The 25,124-nt window shown below is 36.8% G+C and overlaps 1 protein-coding gene across 4 annotated transcripts in view; it reads right to left on the bottom strand.

Annotated features, from left to right (window-relative positions):
* LOC109068374 (disks large homolog 5-like) overlaps window positions 1–23,191 on the bottom strand; it is a 49,296-nt gene extending 26,105 nt beyond the window's left edge. For 3 of the 4 annotated variants that reach the window (XR_006161473.1, XM_042768605.1, XM_042768608.1), the window contains exons 1-9: window positions 22,446–23,191; window positions 9,737–9,805; window positions 7,341–7,503; window positions 6,726–6,869; window positions 4,606–4,789; window positions 2,603–2,862; window positions 1,980–2,292; window positions 1,468–1,698; window positions 65–249 (exon numbers count right to left, since the gene is read on the bottom strand). Coding sequence is in view for 3 of the 4 variants with exons in the window: in XM_042768605.1 (XP_042624539.1) it covers window positions 65–249; window positions 1,468–1,698; window positions 1,980–2,292; window positions 2,603–2,862; window positions 4,606–4,789; window positions 6,726–6,869; window positions 7,341–7,503; window positions 9,737–9,805; window positions 22,446–22,743 (1,847 nt within the window). In the remaining variant the exon portion in view is untranslated. The remainder of the gene's footprint in view (window positions 1–64; window positions 250–1,467; window positions 1,699–1,979; window positions 2,293–2,602; window positions 2,863–4,605; window positions 4,790–6,725; window positions 6,870–7,340; window positions 7,504–9,736; window positions 9,806–22,445) is intronic. The other variant, XM_042768606.1, reaches the window with a different exon arrangement.
* Between the last annotated feature and the right edge of the window lie 1,933 nt (window positions 23,192–25,124).

Here is a 25,124-nt window from a genome sequence, read left to right as displayed (position 1 = left end):
CTCAAGCCTCAGCAGTTGCATATCATTAAATCCCTAGACTGAGTAATTCAGTGGCAAATGTTACCGTATGCTCTCTCGCTCAGCAACAATCTTGTCTCTTTCTTGAAAGGCCCAGTCTCTGCGACACTTGGCCACTTCGGCCTCCTGCACGGCCTCCTTCAGCTCCTGGGACATGGCCTCACACTGTTTCCTCAACACATCAATCTCCTTATTGGCACGCTCCATATCCAGAGTGGCCGAGTCTTGTTTCTGCAGCAAAAACATTCACAATGAATATGACTGCAGAAATGTGTTTTAAGGCATAAATGAAGACATACTAGAGAAAGGAGTTAAATGAATTTCACCTTCGAGTCTTAGGGCTACTCTAGAGCTGTTAGAGACCTCTAGTGGACACAAGCGGCTTCAAGCTGACTGAATAAATCAGTTTTGCGTTGTTGTTGTTTTTAGAATCCAATGGCTCACAGCTTATGAGATTTTTATGAGCTTTGTGGTTTGTAGTGTTTGTTTGTGTGTGAAGACTGGTGTGAAAAATCAAGATAGGCAGGGACAAAAGGTGAGAGCACAATGCTTTGAGATCTGACTCAACGGCTCCTTAGACATTTCTGCTCGAAGAACAGCAGCTGATAAATATCTCAGATAAAAACTGAATAAAAATGGTAAAATACAACAAAAAAAATATGACTTTTGAGCCATGGTGCAGGAGATATGCACACACATTGTCATGTGACGGTCCTCTGAACGTACTGCATTATCTATTAAAAACCTATTATTTCTATTTAAAGAGTTAAAAACAAGGGTGTTGTAGTGATACACACTAAAGTTCAAAAGCTTGGGGTCGGAAAAATTTTTTAATGTTTTTAAAGTCTCCTTTATATTTTATTTCTGTGATGCAAAGCTGTTTTTTCAGCATCATTGCTCCAGTCTTTTGAATATATTTTAAAATGTAGTTTATTTCTGTGATGCAAAGCTGTATTTTCAGAATCATTACTCCAGTCTTCAGTGTCACATGATCCTTCAGAAATCAGTCTGATATGCTGATTTGCTGCTCAAAAAACATTTATTATCAATGTTGTAAACAGTTGTGCTGCTTCAATATTTTTGCAAAAACAGTGAAACCCCGTTAGAAATGTTGAATCTGAAGATTTAGTGTAAATATTCATGATTTTTCAACTTCCATGACTTTTAGCCACTTTTTTTTTTTTTGAAGATAATCACCTAGAGGGCAATTTCTCGCTGTTTAAACATTAAGGCACTGAGTAGAAAAGCATAACTCAAAATAAATTACTTTACAATAAACATTTCCATTTTTTGTCTTAATTCCATATATTATTTTACCAGGCCTGGAAAATTCCCTGTGTCTACCACAGAAGATTTTCCACAGAAGACTGGATGCAGCTTTAGAATATGAAATGTATTTTTAATAATGTCATTAATGTGAGCATATACTGAATCCCAGACTGTAAGCACCTGTCTGGCCTGGTAGTATTCCCGCAGTAACTGGTCTCTCTGGATGATGGCTTCGGTTCTCTCTTTTCTGGCCACATCTCTTTCCTCCCGCACAGTCTCGATGTCTTTACAGGCCTGACTCAGCTCTTTCTGGGCCTCCGCTTTGTCCTTCACTTCATGGCAGTATTTTTCCAGCAGCTCGTTTCTCTCACAGATGGCACGGTCTCGATCCACCAGCGATGAATTTAGCTCCTACAAAAAGACACAGACGTCAGCAACAGTTATACACTATTGATTTAAGGTGCTTTTTCAAAACAGCATGTTATTCACTGGGTGCCTAGCACAAACTTGGCAACAAAAAGCTGATTTACAGATCACAAAGCATATAAAAACAATGCTCAGTCACACCTTAATCTTAAATAATGTATTTATGGGCAGTGATACAGTGAGTTTCCCTAAATGACTTCTGACCATAAAGATCAGAGCAACCATGTTGCATAGATATCTGATATCTGTTATTGGTTACGTGTTACCTGTCTGAGAGCTTCCAGCTCCTCACTGGCCACCATCCTCTCAGAGGAGGTGTTTTTGAGCCGGGCTTCCGCCGCCTCCAGCTCCGTCTGCAGCTTGTCCAGCTCTTTAATGACCTGGTCCCTCTCGCTCATGATCAGCCTGTATTCATTAAACACAGAATCCCGCTCCTCCTTGTATTTCTCTGCATCCTTGACCGCCTTCAGCTGGAAGTTCTTGTAGCGTGTCACCTCCGACTGGAGTCTCTCCATCTCTCTCTGCAGCTCCTTGTTCTGGCCTGAGGCTTTATTCAGCTCCTGCTGCACCGAGTCAAACCTGACGGGTTTCAAATAAAAAATGTCACCGTGTCAAATGTACGCACTCTGTGAAAATTAAATGATAAAGTATTTTATTATTGAAATCACAACTTATACACATCCTTCAATGCGTGTGTGAATGTATTGAATATTAAGGCAAATTTGATTATGCTTTTTAGCTCTTTTTGCCTCAAATTCAGAGCAGGAAATATGTGTTTGTTGTGACTGTAGTGTTAAAAAGTTGTCCTGTTGTACGACATTTAAATTTACTGGAAGAGTGTTACACAACACTTAAAGCAGATAATAAAGACAACTGATGCTGCTCGTACCGTCTCATTGATGTAGACCACTGCTGTTGGTACTGGATGGCCGTGTCGCGGTGTTTAAGCAGAGCGTCTATTTGTTTTTGCAAGCGCCTGTTCTCCTCCTCCACCTGCTCTAGTCGACTCAGATCCGTGTTGTGACTGGCCACCTTCTCACTGTATCGCTTGCTCAAGACGTCGTATTCCTTCTTCACCCCCTCCAGCTTGTCCATCGCTGTGTCATAGAGCTTGTTCAAAACCTCTGAAGACCCGTTCTCCCTGATTACCTGTGTCCAAAAAGGCCCAAAACAAAACCATGATTACCTGTGTTGAAGACAGCTTTAAAAGAACCTGATCCACTGTGTGGTGGAAACAAGTTAAACAAAACAATACAAAACAAAATCAGCCTTTTGACACTACTTATTTGTACTAAAATGGTTTACAGTGCTTTTCGTTCTTAGCTATATTGGCCAGTAATAACGATATTGTAAATATGCATGGTTGGTGCATTCATAAAGAATTCAAATGATGTGTGCTCATATGCCTAAAAATATGCCTATATTGTCTGTTATAAATTGGCATTTTATCATCACTTGAATTCAAGTTTTGCTATGCAAACACCAGATGGCAGTCATGAGTCTTTAAAACATCTCCTGCACTTGCATGCAAAATGCTGTCACTGCACTTACACACAAATACGCAACACTGCATTCAGCAGTAAACAAACAGCATCAAGTCCACTTGTTTTGCAAAAATGACCTATTAGGACACTATATGTTCTAATGACATAATCGAAGGCAATTCCCTGTCCAAGCAATAAGCCCACACCTCAGTGGCCCCTGAGCAAGCCACAGCAGGATTTCACATGCTGAGTGATTGGCATCTGTATCTAAATCTCCTCTAGGCCATGTAATCAGTGCTTTAAGTATTGACTAACTGCAAAAGCTTCTGTCCTTTTCCATCAGTCAGCGAGCACTTGCCCTTTCAGGCTGACCTTTTTCAAGCAGTTGGTGAGCGTTCTGTGCAGCCAGTGGGCAGCGTAAGCACTGCTGACAGGTCAAAACATGGTTCAATCTGAACGCTACATGTACAGATCCCGCACAATTAAGACCATTTCAGACACACAAGCAGGAGCTATCCTAATGCTTTAAACCTTTCCATTTGTGTTTGTGGGTTTAATCCGGAAAGGAAGCCTGATAAATCAGTCCGACCTTAAAATGGCTCATTCCTTCAAACTAGCTGCAGAGAGCAGACAGTGTGTTGACACGGTGGCATCTGACTGAATAATCTCCCGTCCCCTGGCTTCTGATTTTTGTCAAGGTCAGATTTGGTTGCACTACTCTGGGATGCACAGCCTCCGGACTTACAACATAAACGCTGCTGTTCATGATGCAACAGACGCACTAATCCCACAACAGTCTGCGCTGCGGGGAACGACAAAATCTGCAATTTAATTAACCATCCCTGAAGCTCTATGAAAAAATCACGAATCAATTTTGGCACAATAACGTCACTTTCTGGCTGACAGCAGTACCATTAGGCCTGTTTCACACTGCAAGCATAAGAAGCGCATATGTATTTTAGTGCCCGTATTAACAGGTTACATTCACACTGTGTGCATTAGCAGGACGGTGCTGCGAAAAAAAAAAACGGTTCAGCAAATACAGTTTCAGCACTTTGCCATCATAGAAATACATTTCAAAACATTTTCCAAAACAATTTAATAGGTTTAAAGCTCCACTTTGGAACTAGTGTTCTATTTTAAAATAATTTAGTTATAATTTTGAAATAAACATGATCCCATTCTCCACAGAAATTAGATTTCTCAACAACAAAGAGTGCAATAATTTAAAATGGTACACACCCAATAACTATTTTACAACTTAAGGTAATAATTAAAAGATGTTGAAGCCAGAAATCACTTTATTTTCTCTATGGAGATGCGTGTTGTGTTGCTGTTAACTGGCATTTCATTTACACACTGCTTGTGCATGTACGAAGCATCCCTGGAGTGTGTGTAAAGTGTGTACCTGTTGTTGCTGTAGTCTCATGTCGGCCACCTCTCTCTGATCTTCAGAGTGAAGTCTCCTGAGCTCCTCGCAGCTCTGTTTCAGATGGTTGTGTTCCCGAACCCGCTTGGTGTTCTCTCTCTTCAAAACCTCCAGTTCCTCCTTAAGCTGAGACTGTTCGCTCAGGAGGCGGCTATGCTGTATGCTGAAACATAAACACAAAACAAACAAACAAATGAGCCACTTATATTGCAACCCTGTTACACCACATGAGAATCTGCATCACACCTCACTTGTGCAGTCTAGGTAATGTTTCACTTTTATGAGCGTTACAGCCAGATCTCTTTTTAAAAACCATCAGGAATCATGAAAACCCTGACCTAGAGCAGCGACTCTACATGAGTAACTACACAGTGAGCCGTTTACGTAGGCAAAATTTTAAGGCATCACAGGCGTGCTTCCAAGCATAAGCAACGTGATGATGTTATTCTAAGATAACTTGTTTTGATCAGTTTCTAAATAAAATTCGAAATAAAAAATGCAATCCCATAATGCATTGCAATGATGCAAAACGCAATACTGAAAACTCAATTGTCCATTTCAAATCTAATTAACTATTTTACACAATATTACTGTGTATTTTTGTATTTTATGATTAGAGTAAAAATTAAATTCTTCATCATACATACCCTTTACAGAGAGTGCAATCTTATATTGCATTGCAACAAACTCCATCCAAGATAGCAGACAAAGCCAAAATTCAATTATGAATATAATGAAATGATCAATGATCTGTTTTAAATGTAATAAAAATTAACTACTGTACCCAATATTAGAGTGTGTTTTGTATTTAATGCTCAGAGTATAAAATTAAATGACATTTATCACCACTTATTAGGAAAAAATAAATTAAAATAAAATAACACTCTGAGCCTTTTGATGGAGTACACTGCGGTTTTAAAAATAACTTGTTTTTGCCTAAATTATGAAGACAAAATCTGAGATAGATTATAACATTATTAGCTAAGCTACATGCTAACTACGCACCTTTACTAAAATCAATTATGAGTTGTCTCTGTGTATTAGAAGTGTCATCTATATGATACAGACTTTCTGCTCATGTACAGTGCTTCAAATCGGTTCCACTTCAGTGTAGACACTTCCAGCAGACAAGGAGGCTCAAACATGAATGTTTCCGTTCTTGAGACATCGTTAACATGCAAGCAGTATGACAGAGAATGGTTGTGTATGTGTGTGTGTTGTAATCACACACTATTGAGGGAATATGGGATTAATCCCTCATCAACTCAGTCTTCATGTCTATGCGGTCGTCTGTGCCCAGTTGAGATGGGGACAGGAGGGCATGTGTCCTTACATCATAATCAGATTACAGCCACTGCACATCTGTGTATGGATGGACGATATCATGTGGTGTGTGGATGACAGCACACTGGCAAACAAGGGTGAATCAGAGACAACAGAGCACAACAAACTTTGTGTACACGCTAACATATTGCCAACTGGTTTAGATAACGAGGCTACAAAAATGAATTCTGTCATCATTTACTCGCCATCCAAACCGGTCATGATTTTTGTTTTTCTGTGGAACACAAAAGATGATATTCTAAAAATCTTTCTTTTTTTTTTTCTTTCCTGTGTTGTTTTGGATCCCATTGACTTTCATTGCATGGGCAAAAACAGTAAAACAGAAAAAAAATACTTAAAAATAAGTTTTGCAGGGTGACATGAGGGTGAGTAAATAATAATAGAATTGTAATGTTAACTCTTTCACCACCATTGACAGAATTTTCCAGCTTTCCGTGGAGTTAATTTTCACATTGTAATTTATTTATTAAATATATTTTAATTCAGTTTTATAATTTTATTTATTTGTATTATTTAATTAAAAAAAAATTTTAATTTGTAAATATAATTGTAGTTTGAGGTTTGGAATTATATGTGAATGATTAAATAACTGGGTGAACTATTCCTCTAGACTGCATTACGCACATTAATATTGCAATATGAATTGAGCTGCAGACCAAAGTGCTTCAAACATTTAATAAGCCATAATTAACCTGTAGATGATGCAAGTGCTAATTAAAGACTGCTACAAATGCAGCAGATGGCTCTGTACTCACTGGTGGTAGTCTGCTTCCTTCACGGCTTCCTCGCACCTCTTCAGAGTCTTGGTGTGCTGGTTCTGCAAGGACTGCAGTTCTGCCATGGCCTTCATGCACTGCGTTTTCAGACGCTCGTAGTCATGACCAGGTTTGGAATTTGGCCTTTTGGAGACAAAGAGCAACACATCAGCACTGCGTCCCTCAGTCTGCAAGGGCGGCCCAGTGTTTACTGGGATAACAGAGACAGCACTGGCCAAATTTTTGTAAGCATCTCTTATGCTTACAAAGGCTGCATTCATTTAATCAAAAATACAGTAAAAAAGTAATAGTGAATTATTATGAAAAATAATAATAATTTGATTTAAAATAACATTTTTCTTTTACATTTAAAAAAACAAATATTCAAACAGAAAACAGTTGTTTTCACAATATTACTGTTTTTAGTAAATCCTTTTATTACATACATGCAGCCAGCCATGGTGAGAAAAAATATCTTCTTTCAAAAAAATTAAAGAAAATCGTCATTATTCCAAACCTTTGACTTGTAGTGTATGTTTGCATCCGAAACTCATCCTATGTACCTTTACAAATAGTAAAGAAATTAAAGATTTTTTTCTTTTTCAGGGTTTGTACCTGCAGTCATCAAACGTGGTGCCAGGTGAGGCGAGAGCCAAGCGTTTGCGAAGTTCGTCCCGCTCCCTGGTGACTTGTCTCAGCTGGAACAGGATGGTGTCCAGGTTCTCGCTGGCGGGCCGGGTGTCAGTGAGCGCAGGTGGAGGTGATGAGGCTTTGGTACCTGCAACAGTGAGCACGTCACCGGAGCACAGACAAGCTCACCCAGAACTAATGCAGGGATACCATCAACACAAACACCCCCAAAACACAAAATATACTGCCACGGCTACCTCAATTGGCCAATCAAACTTGGAATTACATCATAATTTCACATCATAACAGTGAAAATATAATATAAAGGTGATGTCATCATAAAAGGTTAAAATATAAAGGTTATAAGAAAGAAATTATGTACATCTGGTCAGTTGCCATTTCAGAATAAACTCCTTAAATAGATTATTTACACATAACATAAGTCAATAATTACACAAAACAGCACACAGCTACTTCTCACATAAGTAAATATGTGGACACAAGATATAACAAGTTCAAACTAGACAAACATTTAACAGATAAGGATATTTATTTCAACTCTTTATCATCTTATAATCAATCACAGAGTACAAAACAATAGTCCTGGCAAGAAGATGAACAAAGCAACAACAGAGTGCAACACTCAGTTCTGGAAGTGATAACTTATAAACCTTTTAAAACAAACCTACTGTGAGCTACTGTTATAGTATTTATTGATATTTTGAATTAGCTTTATTGCTATTTTTTCAGATTTCACTTAAATTTTTAAGTTTTAGTTACGAACTTTCATACATGCATTATACTATATTTTATAATTGCATATAAATACATTATATTATATTTATTAGTTTTTTCTATTTATGTCTATTTCATTTTTTACTAGTTTTAGTGATTTTAGTACTTGAACTTAAAATTTTCATTTAAGCTTAAGTTTTTAATCTAATATTTGATTTCAGCTTTATTTAAATCAACAAAAAATATTTCAATCCAATAGTTAGTAGTTTTCGGTAACTAACAACACTGGCATTAGAGCAGAGCTACTATGACTACAACTCATATAAAAACAGGCCTTAATACAATACAAAAACAAGACTTAAAATGAAATATGACCTTTAAAGCTTGACTGTACTAAAAAAAAAAAACCTTAAAAAAAAAAGCTACATAAATAATCATCCGTGAAAAAATGTGAAAATGCTTGAGGTCACGATGGCAGGCATTCTGAGCACTTTATGTAAATGATGATCTTTTGGGACGAGCGGCAACTAAAATTCCACCATAATCTTTTGGTCTTGGACAATCTGCTGCAGACATTCAGAGAATGAATTCAGTTATTATCTCTATTACAGATAAAAGCAGAGCAGAGATCATAGTATTAACCAAGATGTCATTTCATTGTCTTTCTAGAGATTTATTAGAGAAGGTTAACATGAGACTCCCTAATAAAGAACACACAACTTTTCCATTATTTTAAAATTCCCAGATACTTCCAGCTTGTGGGAATCCTCAATTTGGTGCAAATAATTAAAAAATAGATGTAAAATAATAAATGGTTTCCTAAAAAGTCCTATTTATACCAAGTTACATGCATGGCAAACTAAATCAAGTATCTTTATAAATGCCTTCACACCAAAATGAAATTATATATCATGTGAAAGTGAAACATCATGCTGCAATAATTCAAGTTTATTTGAAGGTTAGGTTGACTTTTTTTTTTTTACTCTGAAATTAAACTTACCGAGGGATAGTTCACCCAAAAATAACAGTAGTATGTGGGTAAGCAAACAGTTGACGGTAGCCATTGATTTGCACAGTATGAAAGAAAATACTATGTAAGTCAATGGCTGCCGTCAACTGTTTGCTTACCCACATTCTTCAAAATATCGTATTTTGTGTTTAACAGAAGAAAGAAACTCATACAAGTTCGGAAGTGGATGTTGAGTAAATAATGAAAAAATTAAAAATTAGGCATATGAAAACTAATAAAGTTGATGTTAAAAACAACTGCTTTGTGTGAATATTTAGTGTCATTTATTTGCAACTGACTGAGAACATGCTTTCTGGTGACATTATCCTCACTGTCTTAAACCCACACTCCTCTTCACCAGACCACAACAGGCAGAGGGCATTATGGGTATCTCTGGTGCAATGTTTTGGTCCCTTTAGAAAGCGCTATGTTAAACTGCCAAGTCATTTGGACGGCAGTCAGCCTCAGAGCACATTCTCCATTGGCACCAAACCAGGAGAACAGGCCTCCGCTTCCAGACACAATCACCATGCCCTCCAACACCCGCTAGCACTGCTCTTCTGAGCCTTCTGTCTGCTTTGAGTGACTTTACAAATGCATCAAAGTGTCAAGGATGGGAGCTGAAAGTCTGACATACCGACACTGCTGAGGGAGCTGCTGCTCTCGGAGTCTGAGGGCATTGTGGACAAGATGCTGTAGGTGGACCCTGCGGAGGAGAGAAAACACAATTAATAACCCAACACTGATGCTTACAGGTCTTTAATTAACAAAATGCTCAATGCTGGCAGAAAGGTAGCACTTCAGAAAATAGAGAATAATTCATCTGCAACGCTCTACAGCAAAACACCGGAACATTTCTAAGAGACAGAACAATAGGTCAGTTTTTTTTAACATTCACACGTCAAATCAGTTTGTCTATTTGCGTCCTATTTATAGGGTATATTTATTTATTTCTTGTTTTTGATTTTTTTAAAGTAAAAATATTCACTTAACAGCTATTCATTCTCAAGGTGACATAGCCCAAAACAAGGAAAAAAATCTATATGAAAGCAACTAGATTGCAAAAAAACAATAATCATCATTTTTGCAATTATTACTGTAATAATAATTAAAAAAACAAGAATGTATTATTACAATAACAATATCTTAATTATAATAATAATAATAATGTTATCTAAATGTAAATATATTATTAAGAAAATTAATAAAAAGTGATCACCATATATTAATATTATTATTTTAACATTAGTAGTAATAGTATTCTAAACCTATTAAATTCTAAATATATTAAATTAGTATTAGTATTATTTTTATAAGTAGATAAAACAAAAAATAAAATGAAATGTGTTATGAAAACACTATTATTTAAATATAAATGTATTATTATTATTAGATATTCATAATAAAAATATCTATAATGAATGTTTTTGCTATAGTCTAATGAAGTTAGATGATTTGTCAATTAATAAAGATAATGAAAAGTTAATATGCAAATTAATCCGACACTTCAAAAGGATCAGTACTGTTTGTAAATATCATGTCTGACTTTTATAGAAATGCCAGCAAACCTTGAGGCTTGAAATGATCACAAAAAAACAAAGACAGTGAAAGACACTATACAACAAAACCTCAGACAACAACCGGCTCTATTATGGGAAAACATGAAAATTCCATAGTGTGTTATTACAAAAACTCCTGATTGTGTAAGCAAATATAAATACAAATGAAATGGATAATTGAATCTTTGCGATTCTTTGCAGCCCTTCCACTGCAGGGCTTCTCCTCTTAATGAGCAGAGTGTGTGGTGACAAGGACACGGTTCATTATCACAGGCCTGACTCCACACACACACTCGCCCGCAGAAGATCACAGAAACTCTAATCTTCCTTCACGCTCTTATCACATCATCCAAGACACAGTTCTGCTTCTGAAGAGCAACTTCAGCAACAGACTTCAATGCTTCCCACAGCCTGAAATAACTTCAGGGTAGCAATGACTGACTGCAAGTGCTACAGTTGCATGTTTTTTTTTTTTGGTTGGGTGAAAGGCAGATGGAATAAATAGATATTGTATAACGTCTGAAAGCAGAAAACAAGTACTCATAATCATTCCCATCCAAGAAACTATTCAAAAAAAATAGACAGACATCATGGTTTTTAATGCACTCCTAACAAAAGGTACTTTGCAGTGAGAGGATGGATGGAAATACATTCACAGGAACACACGTGGAGCTGCACGCACTTAATGCATCAACGATTCAATGGCTATAAAAGACAGACATCACTAAAAAGGCCAAAAGGAAACTCATAAACTAGCCTATTTCCAATCAAAATTTTTTACATTTTTGTGAAAAAACACAAAGCATTATTACCATTAACTACAACTAAAACTTATTAAAAAATCATTTTTATTAACAGAAATAAATCTAAAAATAAAATAAATTAGTTGAACTTCAAACATTAAATAAACTTTAAACAAAATTCAAAATGTGCAACTAACTCAAAATAAGTTAGTTGAAATACTAAAAGTATTTTAACTGAAATAAAAAGGCTAAATGTAAATATTTAAAAACTAATGCAAAATTACAAATATTATCAGAAAATAAAAAACACCTAAATTAATCTTAAAACTTTAACTAAAATAAAAAGGAAAATATAAAAATAAAAGCCAATTAAAAAAAAACTAAATAGTATAGAAATTATACTTAAATAACACTGAAGTGAAGATTTACTAAGTAGAATCTTATATTATTCAATTTTTTTTATAATAATTAATTAAAATGAATAATATAGTCAAATATTTGAGCAGAGACACATTTGGCCAAGTTCATGTTGGACAGAGTTTAAAACAATAGCGGTAGCCCTTGCCTGTCCTGGTGCAAGTAGGTCAGAGATGGCATGCTTTGCCCTGGGCATCCTTTGTGTTTGTTTGTTTGTTTCCTGCTCTGCACACAATTGGTCCAACGGCTGTTTCAGGCAAGCAGACGATCAAACCCCCAACGAACCCCCAACATGCATCACAAATACAACATGACATGCGCTGCTATGACAAATCCAGCTGAATATTAAATCCTGCTATATGGCAAAAAAAGAGGATGCACAGGCAGCGAGTGAACATGCTCCGAGTGTCTTCCTGAAAAAATGAACCAGTGCTACAGACAAAAGCTGAAGGCTGAAGCTTAATAATGGATGAACTCGAGAGCATTCATCCAAAAAACACATTTATCCTTTAGCTTTGACAGCCTAGCAGAATCTGTTTGTACGGGGTTGATCTTGAGTCACAAGCTCTTATTACACTATGATGATAATCTATTCAAACACTGTCTCACAGGTTAAAGTCACACAGCAGCAGAATATGCTTGTCCGTTTTAAAGTTACATTCACACACACTTCAGATAGAAACCAGAGTGACAACCGCATGTCATAAACTCCTGCAAATCACAAATAAACTAAAACTAATGAATATAGACGTTAAAATAAAGACAAAACCAACAACATTATTAAAACCTCAAAATTAAAGTGAAAACAAAATACATAAATATAATTCAAAACATTAACAAAAACTATAATAGTGATACTAAAAATAACACTGCAGCAAAGCCGTTTTGGCAATATATTATTATACTGGAGCCAAAGCAAGCCATGTGATGCAAAATAAAATACATTTAATGCAAAAAAGTAATAAATAAGAATTCCGAAAACCGTGAGAAAAAAAAAAAAAATCAGAATACGGACAAAGATGCAGTTTTGGCAATACATTATTATTAATATTTATGCTAATAATATATTTTACTGACATGTTAAAATTGTCATTTTATTAATATGTTAATATATTAACAGTAATTTCATTAAATTAACATTGATGGCCCTGGCCAACAAACTAGATTTTGCCATTTTCCACTAGGATGTTGTGAAAACGAAGTGCAACAGCTACTAGCTTCAGAAAGCCAGCACTACATTAAGCTGCATCAACTAGAGTCTGTGTGTTTGTCCCGTTCATGATACTGGGCCGGCAGAGAGGAAGTCAGAATTAGCCTGATAAACGACTCTGTTTACCGACACTTTCAGCGCTCTAAATCAAACCAACTTTGGCTGTGCTCCTACTTCTGCTGCAGGAGCCGTTGCCATTTGATTCAATCTGGAGTCTCCCCAGCACAAGCTGAAATATAGAGGGCTATGTGCCCCAGGAGAAGACATCACATCACAGCCTTTGTTCAGTCACTTTCACATGAGGCCGCATGGCAAGGCTGTGGCACTGAGGGCAAGGTTCACAGTAAGCAGCCAATCGGGGCTCAGAGGCGGTCATTTGACATGGCAGTGTTGACACGGCAGTGTTTACAGTCGTAACGTGCAGTTAGGAGAGTTATCAGCAGACAAAAGCACTGGACTCGCACATATCAGTAGATGTCACACAAAGATGCAGGAACGTTCCCACTTTTGAGAAGCCTGTGCAAAAATCGGAGGGGATCAGAGGTAACCCAACACTCATTCAGTACAATAACCCCGGGACACATAAAGCACTGAAACATAGGAACAGAAAATCTAATTTTACCTCTCTACAAGTGCTGCATCTGATGTTACGTGGCATTGGTGGGAGCTTTTTATCCAAAGCGCACTACCAGCAGAAAAAGAGCCCCTGGAGTCAGTTAAGAGCTCGGCTCAATGGCAGTACAGTAATAGAGCGAGATTGTGATCTCGGGAACTCTAGTTCTCGGTCACGTCTGCTGGAAGCAGCTTTAGCGTAACGCTTGAGAACCTGGGCTGCCAACAGCATCGCCATCCCTGCATCTCATCGCTTCACATCTCACGCCAATAACAGGAAACCCTTGTGAGTTGTGGGCAAACATCGCTTCTCCTCTCTGCAAAGCTCATAGAGATTTGTCACGTGAGGACAAAGCAAACTTTAAAGCAATTTATTTGCCCCTAAATATTACACTTTTCACTAAACACAGAATTATCTATAGGAGATATAATCATATACAATACCGTTCGGGTTTGTCCGAGTACGATTTTTTAAATGTTTTTGAAAGAAATCTTATGCTCAAAATAGAATAACTGCACAATAACCTGCCAACCCTGGAAAAAAGTGTTGTGTTGTCAAACTGATGAAGATGTTTTCTTAATTTGCTGGTGCTTTTTCTATTTGCATGTGTTTTCTTAAGTTGCAGCGCTTTGAGATCTCTCGTCCAATGTATAATAGAACTAGACTCACACACACAAACAGAGCCAGTTCAGAGAGAAGTAAAGCACATGGAAATTATTATAAATTATTTTTTTCAGGGCTCACTGATGAACAATACCTTCAAAAGAACCTAGTTTATTTGAAATGGAAATCTTTTGTAATATTTTTAATGTCTTTAATAGAAGTATTAATTTCATTAAATAAAAATACTGATATAGATCTACTGAACAAAAAGACATTAAACGGAAGCGTAATCTTTCAAAAGTGTATGTATAAAACATTTTGCAGACCTGCAAGTGAAACATTTTTCCATAATCGACTAGACAACTAGGTTATCTTGAGGAAGTCCTGTATAATTAGGTTGAATTAGGGTCAGTGTCATTAATATGTATACATTTAAATTTATAGCACAAACTGAATCAAAGATGATGCAGCCAAGGTCACTGGTTAGACTCCCAGAGAATGCATGACCTGATGAAACGCATAACTTGAATGCAATGCAAGTTTCTTTGCATAAAATAGGTTGCCATTAATGTATAAATAGTGTAATACAACAGGCTAAATATCTATATATTTATTTTATAAAACACAGTTTTAACTAAAACCATTTTTATGCCATAGAAATATATACTCTGTTTCCTAGAGAAGATTAACATCCCCAGAAATCAAACCAAAGCATGCCGCACTCATCTGATTGTGTTGCAGTGACAGGTACATAATGCAGGCTTACTCTAATATAGCATCTCCCTACGGGACACATGGCCCGTTTTCCGCTACCCCACTGTAGTCCTTCCTAGAAAAAGCTCCATGTGCCAGTCTAATCACTTGCGCTCAGATTAACAGGCATCAGGACTCATGTACGAGCCTGGAAGTGGTAATTACGATGTGATGTGCATTCAAGTGATTTAAGTCCAAAGATTTTTCTTTTCTTTTTACACTGACTGAAACACAGAAAACCTTTAAGCACTTATGCAACAAAATGAAGAACAAAATATAACAACTATGTGTTTAAATTATGCTGTATGTATTAGGGTTGTACAACGAAAAAAAACTATGAACAATAACATTTCTACACCGAAAAAAGTCACGATTTGTGGGGTTAGGGGTGGGGGTGGGGGGGGGGGGGGTGGGGTGGGTTTTTTACTGTGATTCCTAACATTGTCTACACCAGATGCGAGCGGCGCGACAAATTACTAAAGAAATTAATTGATTAAATAAATTGATTCTTCTTGAATCATACATGTATTTTTTACTGTAAAGTTAGTAAAATAATATGGTATTTTTTACTGTACAAATATTCTTGAATCATACATGTATTTTTTACTGTACAAATAAAAGCACCCTTGCTGATCAGAAGAGCCTTTTCTTAAAACATTCGAAACTATTACAGATCCCAATCTGAACACTATGTGTGAATGTTATAATAAATGTATTAACAGAGCTTTTTTAATAAAAAACACAATTATTGTCTTAATTTTTAATTTTATTTTTACTAACTGTTTAAGGCCATTTTGCAATTTCAATCATCATATATTGTGCACATTAATTTCACTAACTTATTAAGCACATTATTCAAACTAAATCATCATAGACAAAATGCGTGTGTGTATTGTGCAGTTTATTTTTACTAACTGTTTAAGGCCATTTTGCAATTTCAATCATCATACAATCACCCCTTCCTCTTCTCATCAAAGACATGCGATGACGTACTAAACAGTCTCTCGCTGTCGGTGCTTGTAATGATTTTTGCGTCTTTCTCGGACAGTTTTAAATGCTTCCACACTGCTGACAATTATTTGATGTGGACACCAAATTGGGACGTCTCATCTCTGACGCTGGTTTAAAAGATCCAGTTTTGATTAAATCCCAAGTTTCCCACTGATAAGTAAACATTTGTTGGCATTCATGTGCTCTCATCAGTCCGATCACTCTGATATGACTTAAAGGCAAGATAAGGCTCTATCACAGCTCTGTATATTTCCATTACCTCACAACTAGCATTTAGACTGTGGCACTTCCGCAGTTCTTCTGCAATTAAGCAGCCTGGGAACACTTGAAAATGCCAATGAAGTCCTTCTTGATAGCTCTGCCTCTCATGGAGAAAACCTTGAAGCTCTGAGAGAAACTGGAGGCTTGTGTCCTATTAAAGAGACCTAGACTAGCATCCATCCATGTGGTGCTGACACAGTATCACTTTGTCTCCTTTAATTCCAGCGTTAGCAATCATTCATGCGTTCTACTGCCATTAAACGATCAGGCGCTGCTAGGGGCTGTTCACAGCACAAATTAAGCTGAGATCAATACTGTTTGAGTCAATGTGAAAATGTGTGTGAGCACGTCATCACAAGGGATCCTGGATTTATAAAACAGCTTTATTGAGCCACGTTTAGTGATGAGGTTTAAAGTTAATCTAAAATGGCCAGATATATGGAAATTTCTCTAGATCCAAAAATAAATGAGAGCTGCTATATAGACTAAAAGCAGTGCAGTCTTAAATGTGTTTTATTTAGTTAGGTGGATGAAAGGGAAGCTGACATGCAGAACACAAAAGATAGAGGCTAACCTGTCGTTGAGTGTGACGTTAAGAGGCAGAGATCCTAAGAAAAACCTCTTTAGATCTGAAGTGATGGCCTTGGATCAGAGTGGCATCAGTATTCATTTTTCATGGCATGAGCTGTGCTTCACAAAATCATTAGTATTGCACATCTACAGAATACTCTCAAAACATTTGAAATCACAGGAATAAATTATATTTCCAAATAGAAAACAGTTATTTTAAAAAGTACAAATATTTCAAAGTGTTACTGTTTTTGCTGCACTTTGGATCAAATAAATGCAGGCTTGGTGAGCAGAAGAGAATTCTTAAAAAAAAAAAAAAAAAAAAAAAAAAATCTTACTGTTCAATAACTTTTGACTGTATGTTAGCCTATAGTTTGAAGTTAAAGATATTAATAATTAATTAGGTGAGTCTGAGATATTTATTTGACAGTGATTGCACATTTCTTGTTTGTATGAAGGCGAAATACAAATAAAAGGTGAACATTAATTTATTTGTGCTGTTTTTTTTATCTAAAAAAATTAAATCGTTTTATAGGAAGAGGTTTCATAGACTTGGCAAATTAATTTTTCATAAGTTTGTAGGTACAGGCATCTGTCGTGGGAGTTCTTGGCAGTTTTTTTATGAGGCTTTATATATATATATATATATATATATATATATATATATATATATATATATATATATATATATATATATATATATATATATATATATATATATATATATATATATCGATACCGGAATATTATCATATCGACCGAAATTAAGAAATATATTGTGATATAAATTTTGCCCATATCGTCCAGCCCTATTATAAACTTGAATAATACTGTAGAAGTGCTAATTATTTCAACAGTTTTGGTCTTGTAATTAAAAAGTGACAAACTGATCAGTAAAACATTTGAAAGTTTGGGGTTGGCAAGATTTATAAAATATACAAATAAAAAAAAAAATTCATGTGAAAGTAGTATCTATTGTTCACCAAGTCTGCATTTACAGTAAAAAAAAATATTTTATATATTATATTTTATTTATTCTTGTGATTTTTTTGTAATATTAAAAATGTCTTTACTGTCACTTTTGAACGTTATTGTATATCAGTTATATATTTGTAATAACTGTTTATTATTTAAATACCAGCCTCAGCTACTGAAAAACCTGTATAAATCAACCTGTTAGTCAACCACTAGCAAATTATCCACAAAAGAGTTACATGTTTCAAAATTACAACAACAACAACAAAACAAGCTTATAAATTATACATACATATATAAAAAAGCAAGGATATAAGTATTGATAAGTCTGCTCAGAAATATCACTATATGTCAAACACACCACTTTCTCAGGCTCAGTTTCTAAGGCTGGGGGGATTAAGAGTCCTCTGTTTGATAAACTGTCACACACTGTAACTGTCTGTCCGCTGCACTGATCAACTGGGATCCAAGCGGACAGCCCCCGTGGTCCATAAACAGCACAAGCTGCTGACCGTGCAGTTTGGCACAGTTCATTTAAAACAAAAGGCCTGTTGTCTCTGTAGCGGCCCTACATTTGACTGCATGGAGGAGTTGCCCGCTAGCCTGCTGTGGACAAGCCCTAGTCCATGTGAAACAACAGCACTGCTCCTCAGTTAAAAATGGATGACACCATAAAGCTCCAGTGTCGCAATCATCTGCCCCCATCTGAGGCGGACCATGGGCCACAGCAATAACTTCAGATCAGACACCATCATGCTGCTTCTGAATCAACACCAATGTTTATTGTTTACACCACATAAAGTGTAAAATATTGTAAATATTAACTGTAAAATTGCTACGGTAAAAACCTACTAATTGATTATGAGTTCCCTTAACATGGAAAAACTGCAATAGATCCAATAGATCCAAAGTACTGTTAGATTTACAGTTTTCAAAGTGAAAAAAAAGAGTCATCTTTTAATTTACAGTCAAAAACTGTTTTTAATTTAAATAATAATGTTTCTTCATATCAGTTGTACATTAGGGTTTCAGGTTTCATCTCATATTGTTATTAGTTTAACATTATTTTAGTTTCCATGATGGTGTTAGATTTTTTTTATTTAGAGTTCAGTCTGTGTGAGAAAAACAGCTCTGAAATTATGCGAATTAAAAAGACACCAAGTCAACCGAAACAATACAGTAATCATTGTGTTTCAGCTTATGGAAATGTGCAAGTCTGCACTACGGCCATTCGAATATCATCTACCACACATAAATCTCACTCTTCCTGTCCTGTTATGGTGGAGATTGATCGGCAACATTGATCTTTTGTATCCCCATTTTGGTTGATTTATGAGGCTGTGAACAGGAGAGTTCTTCCATGGAGAGACATGCTGTTTGCAGTTCCTTTAACCTGTGTGTTGAACAGTTGGAGCTGCCGCTACAAACCTCTCCTCTGAAGCCCTCCAGCCCCTCCTCCACCACTCTGAGCCAGTCTGTGTGTGTGTGTGTGTGTGTGTGTGTGTGTGTGTGTGTGTGTGTGTGTGTGTGTGTGTGTGTGTGTGTGTGTGTGTGTGTGTGTGGAGGAAGATCTGGCAATGAAAAGAGCTGAAGCCCAACAGTGGCAGCTTGGGAGAATGACTTCAGGTTCAGGTTGATATGAGCGCAAGTCGTAGCACATGCATACGGCAGAGTCATTTCAGGCTGTTTGGAGCCTTCAGGGGGACAAGGCTCGCCTTTAGCTCTTACTAACACGACTAAATCTAATAATCACATGAAGTGAATCACAGAGAATACCTTTCAGCTCAAATCAGCATAAGCCCTGCAAAGGATGCGTATCATCTTCAGAGAGAGATCTTAGACAAAATGAAAAACATGGAGATGAATAACTACAGCTGGGTATAGGAAAAATAAACAGCTGCATGCTTATGGATTTCTTATGCACAATTGGGCGTGTGTGGTTGTGTAGCCGTAGTTCACTGACAAGCTAGGCGATATCGTGTTCGAAATCAAATGCGATTCATCTGCGATTACGAGGGCGATTTTGCCGAATTGTCAGTGAACTACGGCTCTGTATAGTGAAAGCCACTCAATCTGAAAGCAGGTGATGGTGATTTACTACTAAACACGGGACCGGGCGTCTTTACTGACCAGATGCGCATGACAATCGAATGCGATTAATTGCACAGCCCTAGTTTGTGTACATAAAATAAAACCACAAAGTCAGGTGGGACTCTGCCGGCATGCTCAAAACCCAGTGTGTGTGTGTGTGTGTGTGTGTGCGTAAACAGACAGTATTGCTCTAGAGCAGAGGCTCTCAACGGGTTGGTCGCAGATCTGTTGTGAAAAGGTTGTGGGCAGAAGGGGGAAAAAAAGAACTAAATGCAAATAATAAAATAGAATTAGGAAAGCAAATACATATCATTGTTAAACTGAAATGGAGAACCCAAACATTTTGTTGTTGTCAAAATCAAATTTCCATTTGTATATATATGGCAAATATAATCTAAGTGCATGCTCATTCCTTTTATTTTTACAACCAAATATCTAACATCAGGTAAAAATAAAAGACAAATACAATACATTTCTGTCATTTACATGACATACTGCACTTAAAAGTCTGGGGTCTTCAGAAATCATTGTGATATGCTGATTTGGTTGTCAAGAAACATTTTTATTAATATTGTGATAATGTTGAAAACCGTTGTGCTGCTTAATATTTTTATGGAAAAAGTGATACAGTTTTTCAGGATTCTTTGATGAATAAGGAGCTCAAAAGAACAGTATTTATTTAAAACAGAAATCTTTTGTAAAATTATAAATGGCTTGTTTAATGCATTTTTTCAAAAGAAAAGAAAAGAAAAGAAGAGAAAAGAAAAGAAAAGAAAAGAAAAGAAGAGAAAAGAAAAGACATTTCTTATGGCGAAATGGGCATGTTGCATAACATCTTCTTTCTCAAAACTACAAAGAATAAATAAAAACTCAAGACTCAAGCCTACATTTATTACAAATGTATCATTACAAAATCAGATCAGTTACAATCCTTTCAACCCATTTTTAAATACTCCACAGAGCCATTCTTACAGGTCTACGAACACAGCACATGTATGTTCAAATCGATTTGCCACGGTAGACTGGCAAGTGTGTTTCCATGGAAACAGGCCCATAGCCTCTTCCATAGATGTGCTTCTGGGAAGCATTGGTCTGAACGAAATTAAAATGGAAATGATATATATGACCCATGTCATGGGTGGTGAAACAGGAGCACATCTCCAATGGCTAATACAGGAGAAAAAAATTCTTTATTTCAGTTATCCATGATGCCTCTCTCTGCTCGCTGGTAAAATATTGATGACGTAGAGCATTGACCAAGAAACCCTAGTGTGATCTTTGCATTCAGGATCAGTCAATAGTACTTTCATCCTCATCTGTAACATCAATCTACACAATGCTCAAATCATTACATCAATCCTCCAAAAAAACCATCAATGCTCAAATCAACACGCATAAGCTTTGCTATGTCATAAAACAATTACATCATTGCTCCAAAACATCCACTGCAAATAGAAAACTGGCGGTAATTCAACACATGGCCCCTTCAGATACAACAGAAAGAACACTTTCATCATCTATGCAAATGGATTAAAGACAAAGGTTCTAAACAAAGGTTTTCAAGCAATTCGGGACTCCACAAAGAACCTTTCAGTGAATAAATCAGTTGGCTCCACTCATGTATAAATCCCAGTCAACTGCTTCTATATTTCATAATAATTTAATTCATTTGATTGTGATTGCATGTTAAACTCACAATCCTCTATGCTTCCTGGTAGAGTGACTTCGACTGGTCAATTCCAGCACTTGACTATTGATCCAAAGCTAAGAATAACTGCAACCATCATGCTACACCATTTCATCAAGTCATCACCACGTCAACCTCCAATGCACAGTAATCAAAAGCATGACTTCATTATCTATGCAAACACAAAGACACTGCATGCAAGTGAGCAAGTACCATTTCTACACAAATCTGTTCATTCATGCCCATGCCAAAATCCTGACCAACTGCTTCTTTCATATTCATCACTTCATATTTTAAACACACATGCTCTGATCCACATTACGAATCAAACATGATGGGCATGTTCACTTCCTATTCCACTATCTTTCTTGCCAGAGTGACTTCATTTGGTCTGTTGCAAAAACATGCACGCAAAAAAACTGATTCTGCATCAATCAGATCACACACACTGTCTACTGAAAACACTTCACGTTTAAATTACCCTCAACTAGTACTTTCACATCCATCTAGAAGTCAGTTAGTCCACCAAACATCAGTGAACATCTTGAATCAAGAATGTTCACCTCCCAATCTGCTGTCCAGCACTTTACCATTGATCCAAAGCTAAAAAAAGAGTAGCAACTATCATGCAACCATTTCATCAAGTCATTACCACATGTCAACATCCAATGCACAATCATCAAAAGCATAGGCTAACCTCATTAAGGCATGCAAATATAGATTCTACAACAATCAGATGGTCAACCTCTGCTGGACCTTTCACCTCCATCTAGAAGTCAGTCAGACCACCAAACCTCTGTGTTTTAAAGGATGCACCATGAATCGAGCATGTCCAGTCTGTAGTGCATCTTACCAGAGTGATCAGCTGGTCCTCCGCCGTTGGCGAAGAGGGCAGAGTACAGGTGAGGGTATGTCTTCTCCAGGGCCACACAGAGCTCCAGGAAATGGTCGCTCTGCTTGTTCATGAGCATCTTCAGGAGCTGCTCCACTTCCTCGGCGCTGGAGGAGCAGTTCTGGTCCAGCTCGAAGGCTTCCTGCTCGCTGAGGCTTCCCGATTTACTGAGCAGCTCTATCAGCCGGTCTGCATCCGTGATGGACTCCAGTAAGTTCTGGTGGTACTGGTGTAGTAACTCTTTGTGCTTGGGCTCCATTGCAGTTCCTTAGCTAAACAGCTAGCTCCGCGCTATCGCCGTAGAGCCGAGCCCCCTCACAAACCCGACGAATGCAGCAGCAACTTCTTTCTGTCCGCTCACTTGTAGGATTTGAGCCACGGCGCCATGAGATGTTATGGCTTAATGAAGCGGGTTTTCATTACAAACTGCAGAAAGGCACAGAAGCCATGTTTGTTGCCTGAGGCTGTTGACTGCACTAAACAGCGAGACATTTCTCCGGATCACTTACGCGAGGCAACTTCGCCCATTTTTCCCTGCGCTTCCGAGGAGAGCATGTTCGTCTGCGTTTATAGTTTCTTCATGGCCATCTATTTGGCGCTGTGCGGACTCAAGTGTGAGGGAAAAGTAGCGCAACTCTCCTGCCGTCCCCTACTCAAACTGTACGCTCCGCCATGTCTCGGTATCTCAGCGGCTGCTGCCTGCTGTCAATCAACTTCCCGTACAATGACCATATACGGTAAAGTAGGCGGGGATCTTCCTGAGACACACCTGGTTTTCTCCAATGGGCGTGCACTACTGTTCACAATTTCTGGCAAAAAAGGCTACAAGGTTATGAAGATGATGCATCATGACATAACAAGTGCAAGGGGATTTTACGCTGGAACATGTGCTGTACACCGCAGACTGCTGATCTCCGCTAAATGTGACTGTGCGAGTTTGTGATTTTATTGTACTGTAACAATAAGGCCTAGACATTTAAATAAATAAATGGTAGCTGGTTTATAAAAAGGTTATCAAGTGGTCTCAAAGCAGTATCATAAAATGTATTCCTTGTAAAAAAAATTGTTTAAGAGAAAGTAAACTATTGTATGATAGAATAAACAGTAAATTATGTGTTCTTTCTTATACATATATATGATCTGTTGTAAATTAAAATGACATAGTTAAACGAGTTTTACCAAATATATATTTTTTGCAGTGTCCTTGTTACACATATTTACATATAATTAATTCCTAATAATAACAGGAATTATGTGTTGTGTAATTACAAGCAGTTCCACAAAAATTTCTCACAAATTAGAAGTACATGTTGTGCTTTACAAAAGTATGCAAATTCAGAGTATTAACACTGTAAAGTGTGACCTAGGGCAAAAAAAAAATAATAATAATAAAAATCTTACAACGAGATGTATTTATCTGAGAAGCAAGATGAGAAAATATTAAGTCTTGTTTTCTAAAAAATGTTAAATCTATCAAAATAAATTTAGTTTACACTTAAAACAAGAAAAATATCTGTCAGTAAAAAATAAAATAAAAAACAACTTAATTCAAAGAGAAAACAATATTATTTTTCCTTCTCCAATAAATATACCTTTATTTAACAAAAAATAAGAAAGAAAATCTTTTTCCCCCTGAAATTGGTATTACAGTACATGAACAAACTCCAAACCCCATCATTTTGATTTCTTCTGGATAGCATGTGAAAAATGATTTCCGAGATGTATGCTGTATTAATAATCACTGTTTGTTTAATATCATCCATATGAGTGCATTACTTTTTTGAATCATGGCTTTGTGGCGCATCCATCCTTGATGCTCAAAGTTCACATTATCCTGCTGAAAGAGTGTTTACACATCTTCATTAGATGACTTACATCATTATCAGTACGGCTCAGACCGTTTTATGGATGAAGAACTAAAGGTTATGTGGAGTTCAAAGGCTATAAGAGGCCAGCTGGGGGTTTTACATGTTAAAGAAAAGAAGATTAGTAAGTATCCAGTCAATTATCAGTTACCTCAAACATACACAGAGATAAACACGGGATTAAACCAGATTGAGTCATTTTATTGGACTACCAAAGTAGATAACAAGGGGTTCGAAGAATGTCTGTCAGACACAACTAATGAACTAACAGTTCTCACGGCAATTGATTGTATATGTATTATGCAAGACAAAGTGTGCATGAAACATTTGAAGAAATCTATGATCTTTTAAATGCAGCTGACAGATGGAAAGAGCCACATGTCAGCAAAGCAGGGTTGGTTACTCCCATCTGTCAAAGTTGGGACACTGCAAATCGGTTGCTCTAAACTGAAGCTATTTTACGCTGCTCTCCCACATGAAGCATAAATTAGTGTTCTCAAGGCAATGACGCCACTGCCTTCATCTTGATGCTTAGATAGAATTAACAACCGACAATTAGAGAACACGTGTGTCTGTATACACTTAACAAAAAATCTAGACATTAGCTCTTTGTCTGCATTTTGACACAAAATAGTTATTTGATGTGACTGATGATGAAATTACTATGGAGTTATTTATCTAGTTAATTCTCTGCAGCCTTGTGAACATTTTCTATAAAGAGAATAGCATGCAGATGAGAAGAATCTTTAAAAAGATATGATTATTATGCATGAAC

The sequence above is a fragment of the Cyprinus carpio genome, chromosome A13 (assembly GCF_018340385.1).
Source record: "Cyprinus carpio isolate SPL01 chromosome A13, ASM1834038v1, whole genome shotgun sequence".
Lineage (NCBI taxonomy): Eukaryota > Metazoa > Chordata > Actinopteri > Cypriniformes > Cyprinidae > Cyprinus > Cyprinus carpio.
This window is presented reverse-complemented; position numbering and strand designations above follow the sequence as displayed.